This window comes from Meriones unguiculatus, chromosome 11 (assembly GCF_030254825.1).
Source record: "Meriones unguiculatus strain TT.TT164.6M chromosome 11, Bangor_MerUng_6.1, whole genome shotgun sequence".
NCBI lineage: Eukaryota > Metazoa > Chordata > Mammalia > Rodentia > Muridae > Meriones > Meriones unguiculatus.
Genome location: NC_083359.1, coordinates 37,618,767 through 37,634,084, shown reverse-complemented (window position 1 = coordinate 37,634,084; position 15,318 = coordinate 37,618,767). Strand labels below are relative to the sequence as shown.

The 15,318-nt window shown below is 47.7% G+C and overlaps 1 protein-coding gene across 1 annotated transcript; it reads right to left on the bottom strand.

The window, feature by feature from the left end:
- Positions 1-3,332: 3,332 nt before the first annotated feature.
- Positions 3,333-14,415, bottom strand: Bnip1 (BCL2 interacting protein 1). Its single transcript, XM_021635605.2, has 6 exons — positions 14,156-14,415; positions 11,923-12,015; positions 8,929-9,020; positions 6,073-6,174; positions 4,824-4,942; positions 3,333-3,887 (listed from the first exon to the last, which is right to left on the bottom strand). The coding sequence occupies exons 1-6, from the start codon at positions 14,285-14,287 to the stop codon at positions 3,691-3,693; spliced, it is 735 nt and encodes a 244-aa protein (XP_021491280.1). The 5' UTR covers positions 14,288-14,415; the 3' UTR covers positions 3,333-3,690.
- Positions 14,416-15,318: the final 903 nt, after the last annotated feature.

Genomic DNA, 15,318 nt, shown 5'->3' with positions numbered 1-15,318 from the left:
GTGAACATTTAGGGTGTTGAGAAAATGAATAACAGAAAGAGAAAGAGGGTTGACAGAGAAGTGGGAGAAAACCAAGGTAGTGCCACCTGAGAGCTGGTTAGGCTTTCCCAGGGCCTGCGGGACTAACCCCTCTTCCATCAGTTGTCAAGCACGCAACCCTGCCTGGCAGGGAACTCCGCATGTGACCAGGCTGGTGGGCACTGCCTCCCGAGTGCTGGGATTTAAAGGTGTGTGCCCCCACACCCAGGCCATGACCAAGCTTTGTACCAAGCCCTCTCTCCTCCACCTAGACACGCCTTAGGTGGGTCCATGTTCCGGGCACACTCAGGGCCCTGCACACTCACGGTTCCTCCTTCCTAAGCAGTGTGAATGCTGGAAAAATACTTGTTACACTGCACCATCCAGGGGATAATGACAGACAAGTAAACTCTATACCACTTTTCTTTTTGAAATGTAAAGTTGGTGGAATCTGTAGACTGAGAAACCCAAGGATACAGAAAACCTACTGCATTTTCTGACATGATGAATGACATATTTCAAATGGACATCGTTTATCATCTGTTCGCCTCGCCCACACACTACAGCTCTGTGACACACGCTGGGCATACAGTAGGCGCTCAGCAAATGCCTCTTGAATGTTCCCTTGAAGAGGCTGCTCTGGATTTTTAACTCCACTACCACTGGCCAATCAAAATGTAGTATATGAGCTTGCCTTGTTGGATACTCAGATAGTAAGGGAACTTATGGACACCCAAAGCACACAGAGACTGCACATATTTTGTTGTCGTTTTTTTTTTTCACCCTTCCCTTTTAAACGTAGGCGGCACAGCATTTCAGTCACTGCTCCTACAGAGAATGGAGGAAGTGTGGACACTGCCCCCTCATGGCTGAGTGTGGAAGGCCGCTTTCTGTGCAGCTAACTAGGAAGAGATAGGCTGCGGATGGCTTCCTCGTGACTCGTATAAATAGGTCAAATCAGTCTGTATTTTTCAGGAGACAAGTAAAAGGATAAAGTGCCAAAGGGAGGATTTTTAGGGAGTGCGGAACCCATACATTTCCATATTGTGAGGATGTTGACAATTAGTGGAAGAGTAAAGAGAAATGTTAAGACAAGAAAATCCCTGCTTGATAGCATCCACCTGCTGTTCTCACAGCTGGAATCCGAGTGGGAATTCCCATCACTGCTTCGCTCAGCTCAGTGAGACTATTTGTGTGTGTAATCTCACCAAGTGCCTTTGGAGGCTAAGAATTGTTTAAGAATGTATGTGTTTGTGTGTGTGGGGGGGTAGTTCCTTTACAAACCATATAGAATGGAAAATTCCGGAACTGAACGGTTCATACATGGGCTTTTAGTTGCACAGCATCCTTAGTGGACACTCATGTTCTGTCCCACACTGCCCATGAGGGAACCATGGGTCTGCCCAGCATGTGTTCTCTGCCTACTCAGCCCGCCCGCTATACCCTTAGGAGTCCTCCCAGCCATCAGACTGGCTGTTCAGGGCTAGCGTGTAGGACTCTGTACCGCTGGATTGGTAGCTTCCGCCATGCACTGTGATGCACACACACACACACCTCTCCACTAGCATGGTATTGACTAAGTCAGTCTGATGCATACAGCCAATGCCACATACTTAGTCCCAAGATGACCTGCCCCTTCCCAGCGGAGGCTTTGATTCTTGCTATCTGCTGTTCACACCGGTCTCAACAGAACCGCTTTCCCTGGCAGCTTCTGAGGAGGGCCTTCTGCTGTTGCTGTGGGACCCCCCAGGGTTCAGGGTTCCCAGCATTTGAGAAGCTGGACCTAGGAATGGGGGAGCTACACCTGCTACTTCCTATTTCCCTTTCATACAAACCAGACCTATCTGGACCATCACTTGTAACCGGGCTTTTTGGCTACCTTATTGGGTTCCTGGATTTACCACCCTTCTCCACCCCAATCCCTTCCGATGTCCTAACTCTACGGAGGCGAGAAAGGTTAGAGTTTCGGAAAGGGGGCATAGACTTCTCTAGTCTACTTTCTGCTGTTTTGGCTACCAAGATCCTTGGGTCAAGTCCAATCTTCATCATCAGAATATCTCCAACCAGCAACCAGCAATCCAGCAATAGTAAAAGCAGCTGCAGGCGGAACTGGAGCCTGCCACAGGCCCTCTAGGGCATCCTACATTTATACCCTCTCAAGAGTCCCCAGAATTTCAAACATAAACTATCTGTAGCTGGTGAGAATCCCACCCCTCCTAGAGCATTCGGACAATCCGAAGCAACCCCATATTCCACACCTGGGATTCAAACAAAACAAAACAACAACCAAAAAAAAAATTCACACAGCATCACGGGGTTTTTAAAAAAAACCAAAATTCTCACTACAATCACTTTCACTGTGTGGATGGGGAAACTGACAGCAACATAAGGTAAACTGCTTGAGGCCACTTGGTTTGAACATTCCCAGTTCAAGGCCTGTGCTCTTCCACTCATTCTCTGCCTTCCGGGCTCTCCAGGGCTATGAGCAATGCAGACAAAACCCCAAGGACAAGACCAGCTGACAGGACGGGGGACATGGCACCTGCAGGGCTGGCCCAGCTAGGAGCCTGTACCTGGGGCTTCAGCAGAACTGGGCACAGCTGGGTGTCAGTGGTACCGGCTTCTCGCTGTCACACTTAGTCTGAACTAGAGAAAAGGGGGTGAGTCCTCAGTCACTGCAGTGGCTTGGGGGAGGAAGACCTGTCTCGGCACTTTGAACACCGTGGGCTGCACTGGTGGCGGCTATCTGTACTTCCCCTTGCTGACACCTCCCTACTGCTGGGGGGAGCGTGTGAGCGTCACAGCTGAGTATGTAATATCTGGCAGTGTCTGGGGATCAGCCTGTGGCAGCTGTGCCACCATTGTTGTCTTTTATTTATTTGTGTGTGTGCAGACACAACACAAACCACAGCTGCCACGCGACTTCCTGGAACTGGTTTCCCCCGACTTGTGGGCCTGCAGGTGAAACTCAGGTCATCAGATGTATCGGCAAGTGCCTCTACCAGCTGAGCCATCTCACCCTCAATAAATTAAAAGAGCAACGTATGGGTGAGTGCTTGCCTGCATGTATGTATACTATGTGCCTGTTCCTACACACAGCATCAGATGCCCTGGAACTGGAGTTAGAGGTGGTTGTGAGCTGCCGTGTGGGTGCTGGGGACTGAACCCCAGGCCTTCTGGAAGAACAGCAAGTGCTCTTACGCATTGAGCCTCACTAACTCCTTGTTGAATAATCTACCTTCGTGTCCTAGGAATCAACACGATGAGGCATGCAACACTCCCAGAGATCTCTTATAAAATTCAGCATTTCTCACTCCATGTAATAAGTGAGATTTATTCAGGGAACAGCCACGAGCTGCCGTCACCCCCCCTCCACCAGATCTAGGACTTATGCCTGGGGACATGGAGAGAGGAGGTGCATCAGGTCCCAGGGTTGAAGTGCTCCGTGCGGCAGCCACAGTGCTACCACTCTGTCCTGGAGGTTTCATTTCCTCTTTTCCACACGGCCTTTCCAAGCAGACTCTTGCAGGAAGCTGGGCTGCTGTGTTCCCCTCCACTGGGTTCACTGAGCCCCTGAGGGAGAGGGGAGGCCCAGTCTGGTAGCCTGGCCAGTCCTGGAGAGCCGCCGGTCCTGAGGCAGGAGTGCAGAGGGCCCCAGCTGGCAGCTCTCATTTACAAAAATGGAAAGAGGCGCTTTTTCACAATATAGAGGACCGTAGCAAGGAACAGGGCCAGGGCAAGGAAGATGAGAAGTTTGTCCGTTAGTTCTCGGCGGTTATATTTTGTGATAAGCTTCCGGCCCAGCTGGATGGTCCCTGACATTGACTTAAACTCTTCGTTTGCATCCAGGAGAGTCCGTGAGGAGCTGACTGCAAGAGAAGAGGAGCCTGGTTCAGAATGCACCACCCGGACACCATGGCTGCCAACAAGGCCAGCGCCAGAGCTGGGGGTTGGGTGTGGGAGGTGAGATTTATTTTTATTATTGTTAATTATGTGCGTATCTGGGTGGATATACACATGTGAGTGCAGATGTCTGTAGAGCTATAAGCAGTTGAAAGCTGCCTGACTTGGGTGCTAAATACTGAACTTGGGTCCTCTTGAGGAACAGTTCCTGCTTTTAACCACTGAGCCATCTCTCTAGCGCTTTATTATCAGCTTTTAGCTACTTTCCTGGATGATGTGTGGGACAGAGGATGAACTGAGGGTAGAAATGAAACAAGGTGGCTGTGAGTGACAGCCATGAGAACATGGCGGTAGGTTCAAGAATTTACCAAACCTCACTGTCTACCTTGGTTGATATGAAGTCTTGTGGAGAGAAAACTCTTCTTCTGTTCCCTACACTGAAGGGCCCTAAAGGGGTAAATTCTCTACAAAGGACAAATTCTCCATGGTGAGAAGGCACTTGACAAGAATGCCATGGTCTCAAACAGCCTCCTCTGTGGCCACCAGCTGCTACATTTAAAAGGAACTCAGTAATGGTCTTACCAGTGGCCCTAATTCCCAAACCTGCCTAGACCATGAGCCCATGCTGCAAACCAGACTCCCAGACCCCCTGCGAGCACTGCCGACACCATCTCCAGAGAGGCTGGCCGGCTCCACTCTCCTGTGAGCCTAGCAATGCTTCCTTCAGGAGGCACTGATGGCGCACGGCGTGTCTAGCACAGCTGCACAACTGACAGCAGAGGAGGAACAGCACACCTCCCTGGGAAGGACCAAGCTGTCTCAGGAAGCTACAGCTGGGAAGAGCCGGAGAAGTGCACAGAGAGGCAAGGGCGTGCGTTCTAGAGCAGTGTCCTCCTCCTTACCTAGAGTCTGCATAGCCTCTTCGCTCTGTTGCACCTGCTGTGACATCATCCTGCTGATCCCCATGAGGCTCTCTGTGATGTTGCTGGATGTCTGGGCCAAACTCTCTTTGGTAGTTTTCCTGCAAGTTCAGAGGAAGCAGCAAAAGTAACAAAAGCCTAGCTGGCAAAAAGCACCATTTTAAACTTATTGCATTAGTACTTCTTCTGTTTGTGCTTTGAGATGGAGGTCTCCAAATGTAGCTCAGCCTGGCCTAGAAGGCACAATGTCCTCGCCTCGGCCACCCCCAAGTGCTGGATGACAGGTGTGCGGTAACACAGCCAGCTAGCACACATTTCTTTCTCTCTCTCTCTCTTTCTTTCTTTCTTTTTTCCCCGAGAAACAGTTTCTCTGTGTAACCCTGGCTGTCCTGACGTCCTGGAACTCACTCTATAGATCAGGCTGGCCCCGAACTCAGAGATCTGCCTGCCTCTGCCTCCTGAGCGCTGGGATTAAAGGCGTGTACCACCAGCACCCTGTTCACACCTTTCTAAAACGTTGGCCAGTATGGCTAAGGATGTACGCTAGGCTCAAGAATGTAGGCCAGGAGGAATGGAAGCCAGGCTGTGGCTGTCTGTAAAGCAGCGTGTACTACATATGGAGAGACTCAGAAATGTTTGTTCACTCCCAGAAAACTCCTTCTTCAAAGGAACCAGACAGAGCTGGCCTAGAGGCATTTCATACACTACTGAAAAGGCAGAAACGCAAACACACCAACAGGGCCGGTTAATACCATAAATACTACACATGCGTCGTTAAATGAAAGTCTTTTAAAAATAATCAGGGAGGACTGGGATAGGAAGGCTGGAAAGGCTCAATGGTACAGCATGTGCCCCTCATGCATGAAGCCCTAGGTTCAAAACCCTACTCCTACATAAAACATACAAAAACCCGACAACCAAATGAAAACAAAACAAAACAAAAGCCGAGTTTAGTCAGGGCGGGGAATGTAACCTGGCTGGTAGAGTGCTTGCCTAGTGTACACAGAGCCCTTGGCGGGATCTCCAGAACTGCAGAAACTTGGTGTGGTGGTTCACACCTGTAAGAGCACACAGGTGTGAGACCACCCTGGGACGTGTGAGACCCAGTCTCAAAAAAAAAAAAAAAAAAAACTCATTCAATAACATAAAGTACAAACGTTTCGAAAATAAAGGCCGCCACATAGTACTTCGATGCTGTGTTATCAGAGCCCAGAGGATAAAAAGATGGTACCTTTGCCTCAAGGAGTCTCCTCTCTGCAGAAGTTCTGCTTTCTCCAGGTTGTCAATGGCAATTTTGCAGGTAAGGTTGGCTTTCCGCCATGAGGTCTGGTTGCTAGAGGAAGACAAGTCACACATGAGGTCCTGGCAGCTCCACCAGGCTGTGTGGTCAAACGAGTTCACCCCCTGGGTGAGACCCAGGGTTCACCTCACCTCCCACCACTCCCTCTTCTCTGTAGCCCTGGTCACTGCGTTAGCACAGATCCTAGCATCCGTCCTCTGAATCTCTGAAAGATGTCTCCAGAACATTCCGTCACTATTGCTCTCCTGCTAGCAGCTGGGAGAGCAGAGCCATGGCACTCTGCTAGACATAGACCCACAGCGGCTTTAATGTCTGGGTGTTGCTCCTGAGGACATGACTCAGCATTCCTCCTCCGCTGGAACCACCATTTCTCCCATAGGGGCAGTTGGAGGGATTAGAGCCACACAAACCCAAATCCCTCAATCTTCCTCTGCGGCTTGCTGATTTTTGTCTATTTGGCACCATCCTAAGCACTGCACAGATCCCAGGGCCCTGACTGGCCTGTTCCCATTTTCACCCACTCCTTTGCAGGTGATGCTCAAATGCAAGTACTGCTTGAGGCTGCGATCCGTTCTTCACTGACAAAGATGCTAACTACATCCCTCTAACAATCAAACCATGCTCTGGAGCGGTCACACAGCCAGCTGAACTCAACCAGGCCAAGCCCTGGACAGAACTGAGCACTTAACCATTAGATTGGCTTTCTTTAAAAAAAAAAAAAAAACAAATTATGTGTGTGTATGACTGGGGTGGGCGATGCATGCCACAGTGTGTGTGTGTGTAGATCAGAGGACAATTTTGCGGAGTCAATGTTCTCCTTCCATCCTTTTTTTTTTTTTTTTTTTTTTGAGACAGGGATCTCTGTTTAGTCCTGGCACTCACTGTGTAGACCAGCCTGGCCTTGAATCCACAGAGATCCTCCTGTCTCCACCTCCCGAGAGCTGCGACTAAAGGCAATCTTCAGATGGGCCTCCAGATGCCAGCACAGCACCTGCCAGCCCATGCCACACCTGCCATTTCAGACAATCGTTTACATCTGCAAACTCCTCGCAAAGCTGACCGAGTGCCTGTCTTCAAGGAACTCACGTTTATTAGGGAGAAAAGTAAGCAATTACTATACAGTATGACAAACCCGGTAACCCGGCAAACATACCTGCTGCTCCAACATTTCCTACTTTCTTTCCTCAAACTTTCAATGCCACACCAGACACAGCCATGCTTTGTTTTACAACCACATTAAGCTGACAGTGTTTCATTTAACTTACTACCTTGCACAGACACACACACACACCACACACACACACTCCTAATGGGTTCATCTTATGATGAGAACCCTTGGTGGCATAAAAAGCCATTCTAATGAGCCAGGAACACTTACACCATTCACTCCCATGTCTTTGGCAGTCTCTCCTGAAACCTGAGTGGTATGAACACAGCTGCTGTTAATGAGACTGTGGCTGGAGAATAATGACACCACAAATAGCTGTGACAAAGGAAAACCTATGGGATTTCTGACACGGTAGTGACCACAGAGATTGCCTTTAATACTAGGGGCCTAGGTATGTTTGCAATAACAGGACCCTTTTGGGTTATGGTACAAAAGTCAAACCTGAAAGGAGAAACAGTAATTCATATTGCCAGACATTGTTAAAAGAGTTATATTCCCTGAATTAGAGATTAAGAAATGGTATATACGACTTTATAATCAAAGATCAGCACACAGTTACCATGTCACTGAAATCTCAATTCTAACATAAACTTATTTGCATTTCTATGTGTCATTTATTCAGATAAAGCCATACTGAAAGCTAAATTTTGGTCTATCTTGAGGAGGCTTACTTTCAGTGAGCTTTTCTCATACCAATTATTCTTGAATAAAATTCACCCTGTATTATAAAAGTAGTAATTGTTAAAGTTTAGTTTTTATTATTTCATCTCTGTGTGTGTGCGTGTGTGTGTTGTCTGTGTATGTAAGCACGTAAGTGCAAGTGCCTGTGGAAGTGAGGGCCATCAGAGCCCCTGGAGCTGGAGTTACAGCTCCAGGTAGCCGTAAGCCAACGTGGGTGCTAGGATCTGAACTCAGATCCTCTGGAAGAGCAGTACACATTGAAACCACTGAGCCATCTCTCCAGCCCCCAAAAGTAAGCACATTTTTGTTTTCAAATACATAAAATGTGGGTGTGGGGTGTAGCTCCGTCGATACAGTGCTTGCCTAGCATGCACAAAGTCCTGGCTTTCATCCCAGCACCACAGCAGCATGGCGCAGCACAGGCCTGTACCCCAGCACCTGGGAAGCAGAAACAGGAGGTTCAGAAATTCAAGGTCATCTTCAGCTACACATTGAGTTTGAATACAAGAGACCCTGTCCGAAAAAATAAGCCAACAACAGAACCCAGGTCATGGAGAGGGCTCAAAGCGAAGAGGTGCTTGTGTACAGGCCTGATGAGCTGTTTCACCCCGGGTCTCACAAAGTGGCACACAGACAAATCTCTCACACCTACAACATTTTAAAATGCTCAAATATGTACAGTACAGTATAAGGGCGGTTATACAGACACATAAACAACGCGAGCATTGTAAGCACACACAGCTCCAACTGTCTGTGCGGACTCTCCTTATCCCACTTCTCTCCTCCATTTGAGACTCACTGACCTAGAGAACTTTCAGCCTGTGTGTGTTAACAACACCACTATATCGCCATTAGGCCAGGCTTATTAGGGAAACACATGTACAAGCCTCATGGCCAGCAAGGGACCAGCAGAGGTGGCAGCAGGCTGCCCTGCCTACCTGAGCATCTGTTTTTTGTGGTTCTCCACTTCCTGAAGTAGAAGCTGCTTGTCGGATTCCTTGTCTTGCTCCCTTGCTGATTGCTCAAGCTCCTTGGAGAGGAAAACAGTTTTTAGCCAGCATGAAAAACCAAGAGTACTTCTGTTTTTAGCAGAGACACAAAAGCAACTGAAGCATCCTTTATCACAGACACTTGGGAGTGACAGAGCATGTCCAAAATAATCAGGTATCCTTCTAAAACTACAGGCAAGTTTGCAAGAGAGAGAAGCAAATCCCAGCAGCCCAAAGGTGAGCAGGGACACGGGTGCTGGAGTGGTCAGCTCTAGAATGGCTGCCCTAGCTAGAGCTGGGATTGCTACTTGTACAACCTTGAGCCTGCTGAAATAAAGAAAAAAGCTCACAAAACAAGAGCCTGCTGATCCCAACTCAATGCCAGGAAGATACCACACTATTATGTGTTTCCAAATGTTGCCCATTTCTGTAACTACTCCAATCTATTTTGATTTTGAGGGGGATGCAGAGGATGTGCTATGGGCTTTGGCTAGAGGGATGATTTGTCTTTCCTGAGTGGTTTGAGAACTAAATGGAAGAGAAATTAACATAAGCAGTGTCCCCAGACTTGTGATAATCCTGGAGACTGAGAGATGTGCCCTGGCCAGGCTGCAGAGGCTGCAGGAGAGGTGTGCAGAAGGTGGGTGTTCATGATCCAAAACACCAAGGAGAGAGTCTACTGTGAGCAAAAGACAGAAGACATGACCAACAGCATCCGGCCGAGATAACAGACCCGTCACACACACTGTAAAGATGCCACAACACCTCAGGTCTCAAGTCCTATTTTCACAAGTTCCACTTTCAAGCAAACCATAGAGCTCAAAACAAACATCAACACATTAACTAATAAGATAATAATTTACTTATTCCAAAACAAATTTACATATGCTGGTTTGTAACAAGCATGTGTATCTATGTATCATTTCAACAGCTTGGAAATTATTTCCAGGTTTATGCCTCACAAGTATTGCTAGAGCAGAAAATAGAACAACTGACTGTGAATTGGAAAAAAAAAATGTATAACTGAGTATGGTGGCACAGGTCTGTAATCCCAGCACTTGAGGAAGGCAGATCTCTGTGAGTTTGAGGCCAGCCTGGTCTACATAGTGAGTTGAGGACAGCCAGAACTACGTAGTGAGACCCTGTCTCAAGAAAAAAAAAAAAAAAAAAGGAAAAAAGTGCAAATTTCACCAGTTATTTGACATAATTTTCTGGTTTAGAACACCCACAAAGCTGTCACTGCACAAATAACCTTGTAGTCTGTTTTTTTTTTTTTTTTTGCTACATTGATCTCTTTTGCCTGGCAGTGGGTCACTGAGATGGACAGGAAAAATGGAGATAGGACAAAGGAAGGAAAAATGTACAATTTTCTTAGAAAAGGCTGCTTGGAAGTTGTCACAGAGAACCCAATATCTCTGGAGAAATGAAAGGTGTTCTGTTGCTCTCAAATTCCAGCTGAAGAGACACAGATGCAAAGACAGATATTTACACAGAGCTATGCCCAAAATCAGCTAGATAGGGAACAGCATAATTCTCATTTCCACACAGCCGTGTCCATATCAACTCCATAGGGAACAGCATAGCTGTGAACACGAGGCCGCTTCTCTTCTGTGAGCACACGACCTTGTTGAAATACACAACATTCGATTAAGTGCTTTCGGTATTTCCAGGTATAGATAGAATATTCAAATGCTAAGGAAAGGTAGATGAGAGCTGGGATACCATTCAATGGCCTATCACCTTGCTAGATGCCAGCAACATATGTATGTTCACAGACAGACTGTAATGGGGTCCAGAGCGTGATAAATAGGTAAATGTATTGGTGAGGCTATTTACTCAAAACCAGGGGAGGACATAAACACCGGGTAAACATGCAAATACTTATTCAACAGTGGTAGTTAGAGCTGGGAGAGTTTTGAAGAAAACAAATTAGCTCTAAGAATAAAAACATAGAAGCAGCCCAAATGAATGCTCGTTGGTAAAGAAACAGCAGGAGAAAACTACAACTTTACAACTGTATAAAAAGGCCGGTGGCTGTTCAAGTGGAGGTCTTCCTGACACAGGTAGGCTGTGGCATGGCCACTCCCAGAAGGAGAAGCATCAGCAGAACAACTCTGGGAAGATGTGGACGCAACAAATCAGAGCAGTTACTTATTTGGAGGAGGAGATGCAGAGAACAAATAAAGAACATCACCAAGTCACAGAACCAAGACCAACATCTGTGGACACACAAGAAAATAGAACACAGAGGAAGCAAGGTTTTTGCAAGTTTGGAAGGAAGAAGCAGTGCTGGAGACGGAGATCACTGATAAATGGTGACAGTGATTTGAAACTGCCCTGGGAAATCCCTTAGGAGGGTAACACACAAGAAGCTGTCCAACCCGCCGACTCTCCCAGCAGCTTCGGAAGAGACTGTCTTCCTCTGCTAGGCAACCGAAGAGCTGAAGGACCGTTTGGGGACAATGTTATTGACCACATGTGGTGAATCCAGGTGGCTCTGGAAACGCCACCTTCCCCTCCGGTTATGGGCAGATTCACAGCACCCATTCCTGCCGGCGCAGCAGTGGAGCTGGCTCTGCCAGTCACATGGCTCCTTCTCACTCTCGGGTTTTGAGACAGCTCGTGCACCGTAGTGAAGTCAGGTGGGATAATGAGCGCACGATGGAAGCTCTGGCTCCAGAAACTGTGAGGAGGCTAACGCGCAAAATGATAGCATGGGAAACACCCAGGACATGCTGGCAATGGACTCAGCAGAGAACGAGTGCATAGCTTCCAAACTTTGTTAGTCCAGTCACCCTCACTGTCACGACGGTTCCTGCTCTCTCCAGGTGGCATGTGGGGTGGCACCTGGTCAACTCTCATGCAAAGGCTATTCTAGGCCAGAGCTCCCACCCCTGCCCCGCACCCTCCGCTAACAGTGGTTCTTTCTGTAGCCTCACTTACCTGTATCCTGTGCCTTAACTGTTGAAACTTTTCTTTCACCTTAGTATTCAGTTGAGTGAGCTCGCTTAAGGGTCCGGAACAATCTCGAATATCCTGGAAGGCGATGGAAAAGTGAAAGGCTGAGTTAGGCCACAGCTAAGATTGGCCTGGCTCCACCTAGTCCCGCTCAATGCTGTTCTCTTCTGTACAAGAGCAAAACCATCATTTTCAGTCTTCTCATCCCTCTTACAGCTGAGAAGAATACGTGAAAGCAGGCTGGAATGTAGTTCAGTGGTAAGCACACTTGCACAGCATGCTTGGATTTCCTGGGATCCATCACCAGCAAAATACACACACACACACAGTCTGTCTGTCTGTCTCTCTCTCTTACACACACACACACACACACACACACCTTGTATGTATTATATGTAGCCAGACAAATGAATAGTTAGCTAGGAAAGACTCAACCTTGACTTAAAAGTTTAACAAAATGCTTTCCGGGCACTGTGAAAGGCTTATGCAGCTTCCATGTTCAACCAAAAAAGGCAACTGAAAGACACTGTTAACTTCAGCTCCTTCTCTAAAATCCAGACACCTAAGCCCCTGGTAACATGGAACAAAATTAACTTAGTCTGATCTTGCAAACCATGTGCTGCAAGTCATAATTTTAAAGGTGGACTGAGAACTTGCTTCTGGAGAGAAAGTCAGAATTCCCAGAGCCAAGCTTTAGAGTGGGCTCTAAAGTTAGCCTGTGTATATTCAAGTCCTGATTACAGCAATTTATTAGTGCAATTCTTGAAAACCGTAAGTCCTCTGTGTCTCCGTTGTTTCATCTTACCTACCTCAAGGTCATATCTCTCTGCAAAAAAAAAAAAAAAAAAAAAAAAAAAAACCAACCACTCAGCAGAGTAGCTGGAACACCACAAGAATACAATGTAAAGGGTTATGCTTACTCATCAGTAACCACAAGAATCCAAAGTACATAGGTCACAAAGGAGACCTAGGTAAATGAAGTATAATGATAACATAAACAGGATGATAATAGGAAAACATGTAGTTTCCTACTGGATATAGTCCTTTTTTTGAGGGGGAGTCACTCTATGTAGTATAGGCTGGCCTCAAATTCATGATCCTCCCGCCTCTACTTCCCGAGTGGTAGAGCCACCACACTAGCAACTTCATGTATGTATATGTATATTTATGTGTGCTCTGAGGTCTGAAACCAGAGCCTTGCACACGGCTAAACTTTAACTCTGCCCTGAGCTACATTTATCCCCAGACCCTGGTGATTTCACTTACATAAACCCAATCTTACTTATTTGTCTAGAACTGGTCCAGGCATGTTCCATTTCGGGAGTGACATTCACGTCAAGTTTCTTCACTCACGCTCTAGCTTACTCACGAAATCACACTTCCTCGCAGACTAGGATAAACTACTACTGTATTGTGTGCATTTGGTTTATTAGAGAACACTACTTCACACACCCCCCTTTTACAGGGACTCTCGTACCCCGGAAATCACTACCTATTTATGCAGCACTGGGGTGCTTGGCAAGCACTCACCAGCAGAGCCACACTCTGTTTTCTTACTGGCTGTCACAGCTTGTATTCTGAGCCGTTTGGGTTCTTTTTGCCAAACTGGAGCCATTCCCTGCTCTTGCCTGTGTTAGCTTTCTTGTACTACTGTCTCCTACTTACACCTTCTTCCAGACAAGCTTCCCACTTCCCCGGCTGTTAAACCGGGTAGAGAAACTCTAAAAACGCTTTTCCTAAGCTGGCTTTCCCCACCCAGGTCCTAGTATTGGCACTGCCTGCCTTCTGAACCAGGACTTGGCACAGTATTTGATTTCTTCATTCAAAAAATTACAACCCACGGTCCAGGTTACGTTAGCTTCGGCCAGGGACTCCCATGCCAGGTGGCCTCCGGGCCCCTAACATTGAAAAGTAGGTGTGGGAGGCAATAGGGGAGGAGCAAGGAGGGACCACCTCCGAGACTGCGGGTGGGCGGGTAGCCCGGGACCTCTACAGTGTGGCCAAGGGACTGAGGCGGTGTAAGGACACCCCAGAGGCGGGTGAACCAACACGCAAAAGAAAAGCGCTGAAGGTCAGTGATCCCGGGGAACCAACCGTATGGTGCCCGAGGAGCCGACCTGGAGCGGGGTAGTGGGCCTGGGAAGCTGCGCCAGGCGCGAAGGTTCTGGAGAACTCCAAGGCGGCCAACGAGAGCCCGGCAGGAGCCTGAGATGTGTACCTGGATAAGCGCCTTCACCTCCAGGTCGAATTTGACAATCTCCTGGTTACAGATCCGGACGTGGACATCCTGGGGAGCCGCCATGTTGGAGACGCGGCTACGGAAAGCGGCTGCGGCCAAGCTTGAGCACATTCGCCTGCCGCCTGCCCACCTTCTCCGACTGTTTCGTCGCCGCCGGACACCCGGCGCGGAGCAAACCAGGTTGCCAGCCCAGACCTGGACGTTTCCTTGACACGTAGAACATGCACAGCCTCTCCCGTCTGCTTCTACTAAACGGAAAAGTGAAAAGTGATTATGAAGAACAGTTGGGGGGAGGGGGGCGGATAGTGACAGGGAATACAGCTCACTGGAGGATGAGTTTGCCGGCCACCAGGCCTTGGGTTTTGTTCCCTATACTAGGGAAACAACGAAAAACTCCGCTGAACAGTGGTCACTTTCTATTATTCAGGGACCAGCTATTCTGGTGACTTTTTTTCATAGGAAAAAAAAAAGTACCAAAACGTTGCAATTTTTTTCTTTAAACTTTAAAACAAAATTTCTACATTAAGTATGAATTAGAGTAAGACACAAAATGTGTAATTTGTAGACTTCAAAGCTGGTCACGGGGGTACTTCCATCAAGACAACCATGATCTGGGGCTTTCTCATATACAGAACTTACATTTCCTTACACATTTCTAGGGCTCTGGTTCTGCTTTGTGTAGAACTGGATTACAAGTATCTCACAGCAGCGGTTCTGGTTTTGTCATATAGTTTTGATAGAAACAGTGTCAGTGCAAACCGCAAGGAAGGGTGGTGCTTTTTAAGATTATTTCTTGAGAGGTCCTCTAGCCTTGGGTGTAGGGTTCCCTCTTTTAAAAACGTTTTTCTCACCCTGCACACACAGCCCCTTCGGTGGTGTAGTACCAGCCAGTCTCCACAGCACCAACTTCCTAAGAGGTGCTCCATTCCTCACTGCAAGTGACCAAGGCCTGGATTCCAGGCTTGTGGCTGTCAAGCCCACTCTAGCTTCCTCCAGGCTAGATCATCAGCGGCATCACTCCTAAGGCTGCCTGAGGAATGAGGTAGTACATAAAACTCCTTAAGCGTTGTTGACAACGAGGTATTAAACTCAATGCCTGCTAGTTGCTCTTCACAGATGACTAAGCAACACTGGGAACACCA

What these genes read in the sequence shown, in the direction of transcription:
- Bnip1 (XM_021635605.2), bottom strand. Translation starts at nt 14,287, where the DNA reads ATGTGCTCAAGCTTGGCCGCAGCCGCTTTCCGTAGCCGCGTCTCCAAC. An exon ending in AGTTAAGGCACAGGATACAG is followed by an intron (nt 9,021 to 11,922) that starts GTAAGTGAGGCT and finishes TTCCTCTCCAAG; the next exon opens with GAGCTTGAGCAATCAGCAAG. An exon ending in GGAGACTCCTTGAGGCAAAG is followed by an intron (nt 4,943 to 6,072) that starts GTACCATCTTTT and finishes CTGAACTTGCAG; the next exon opens with GAAAACTACCAAAGAGAGTT.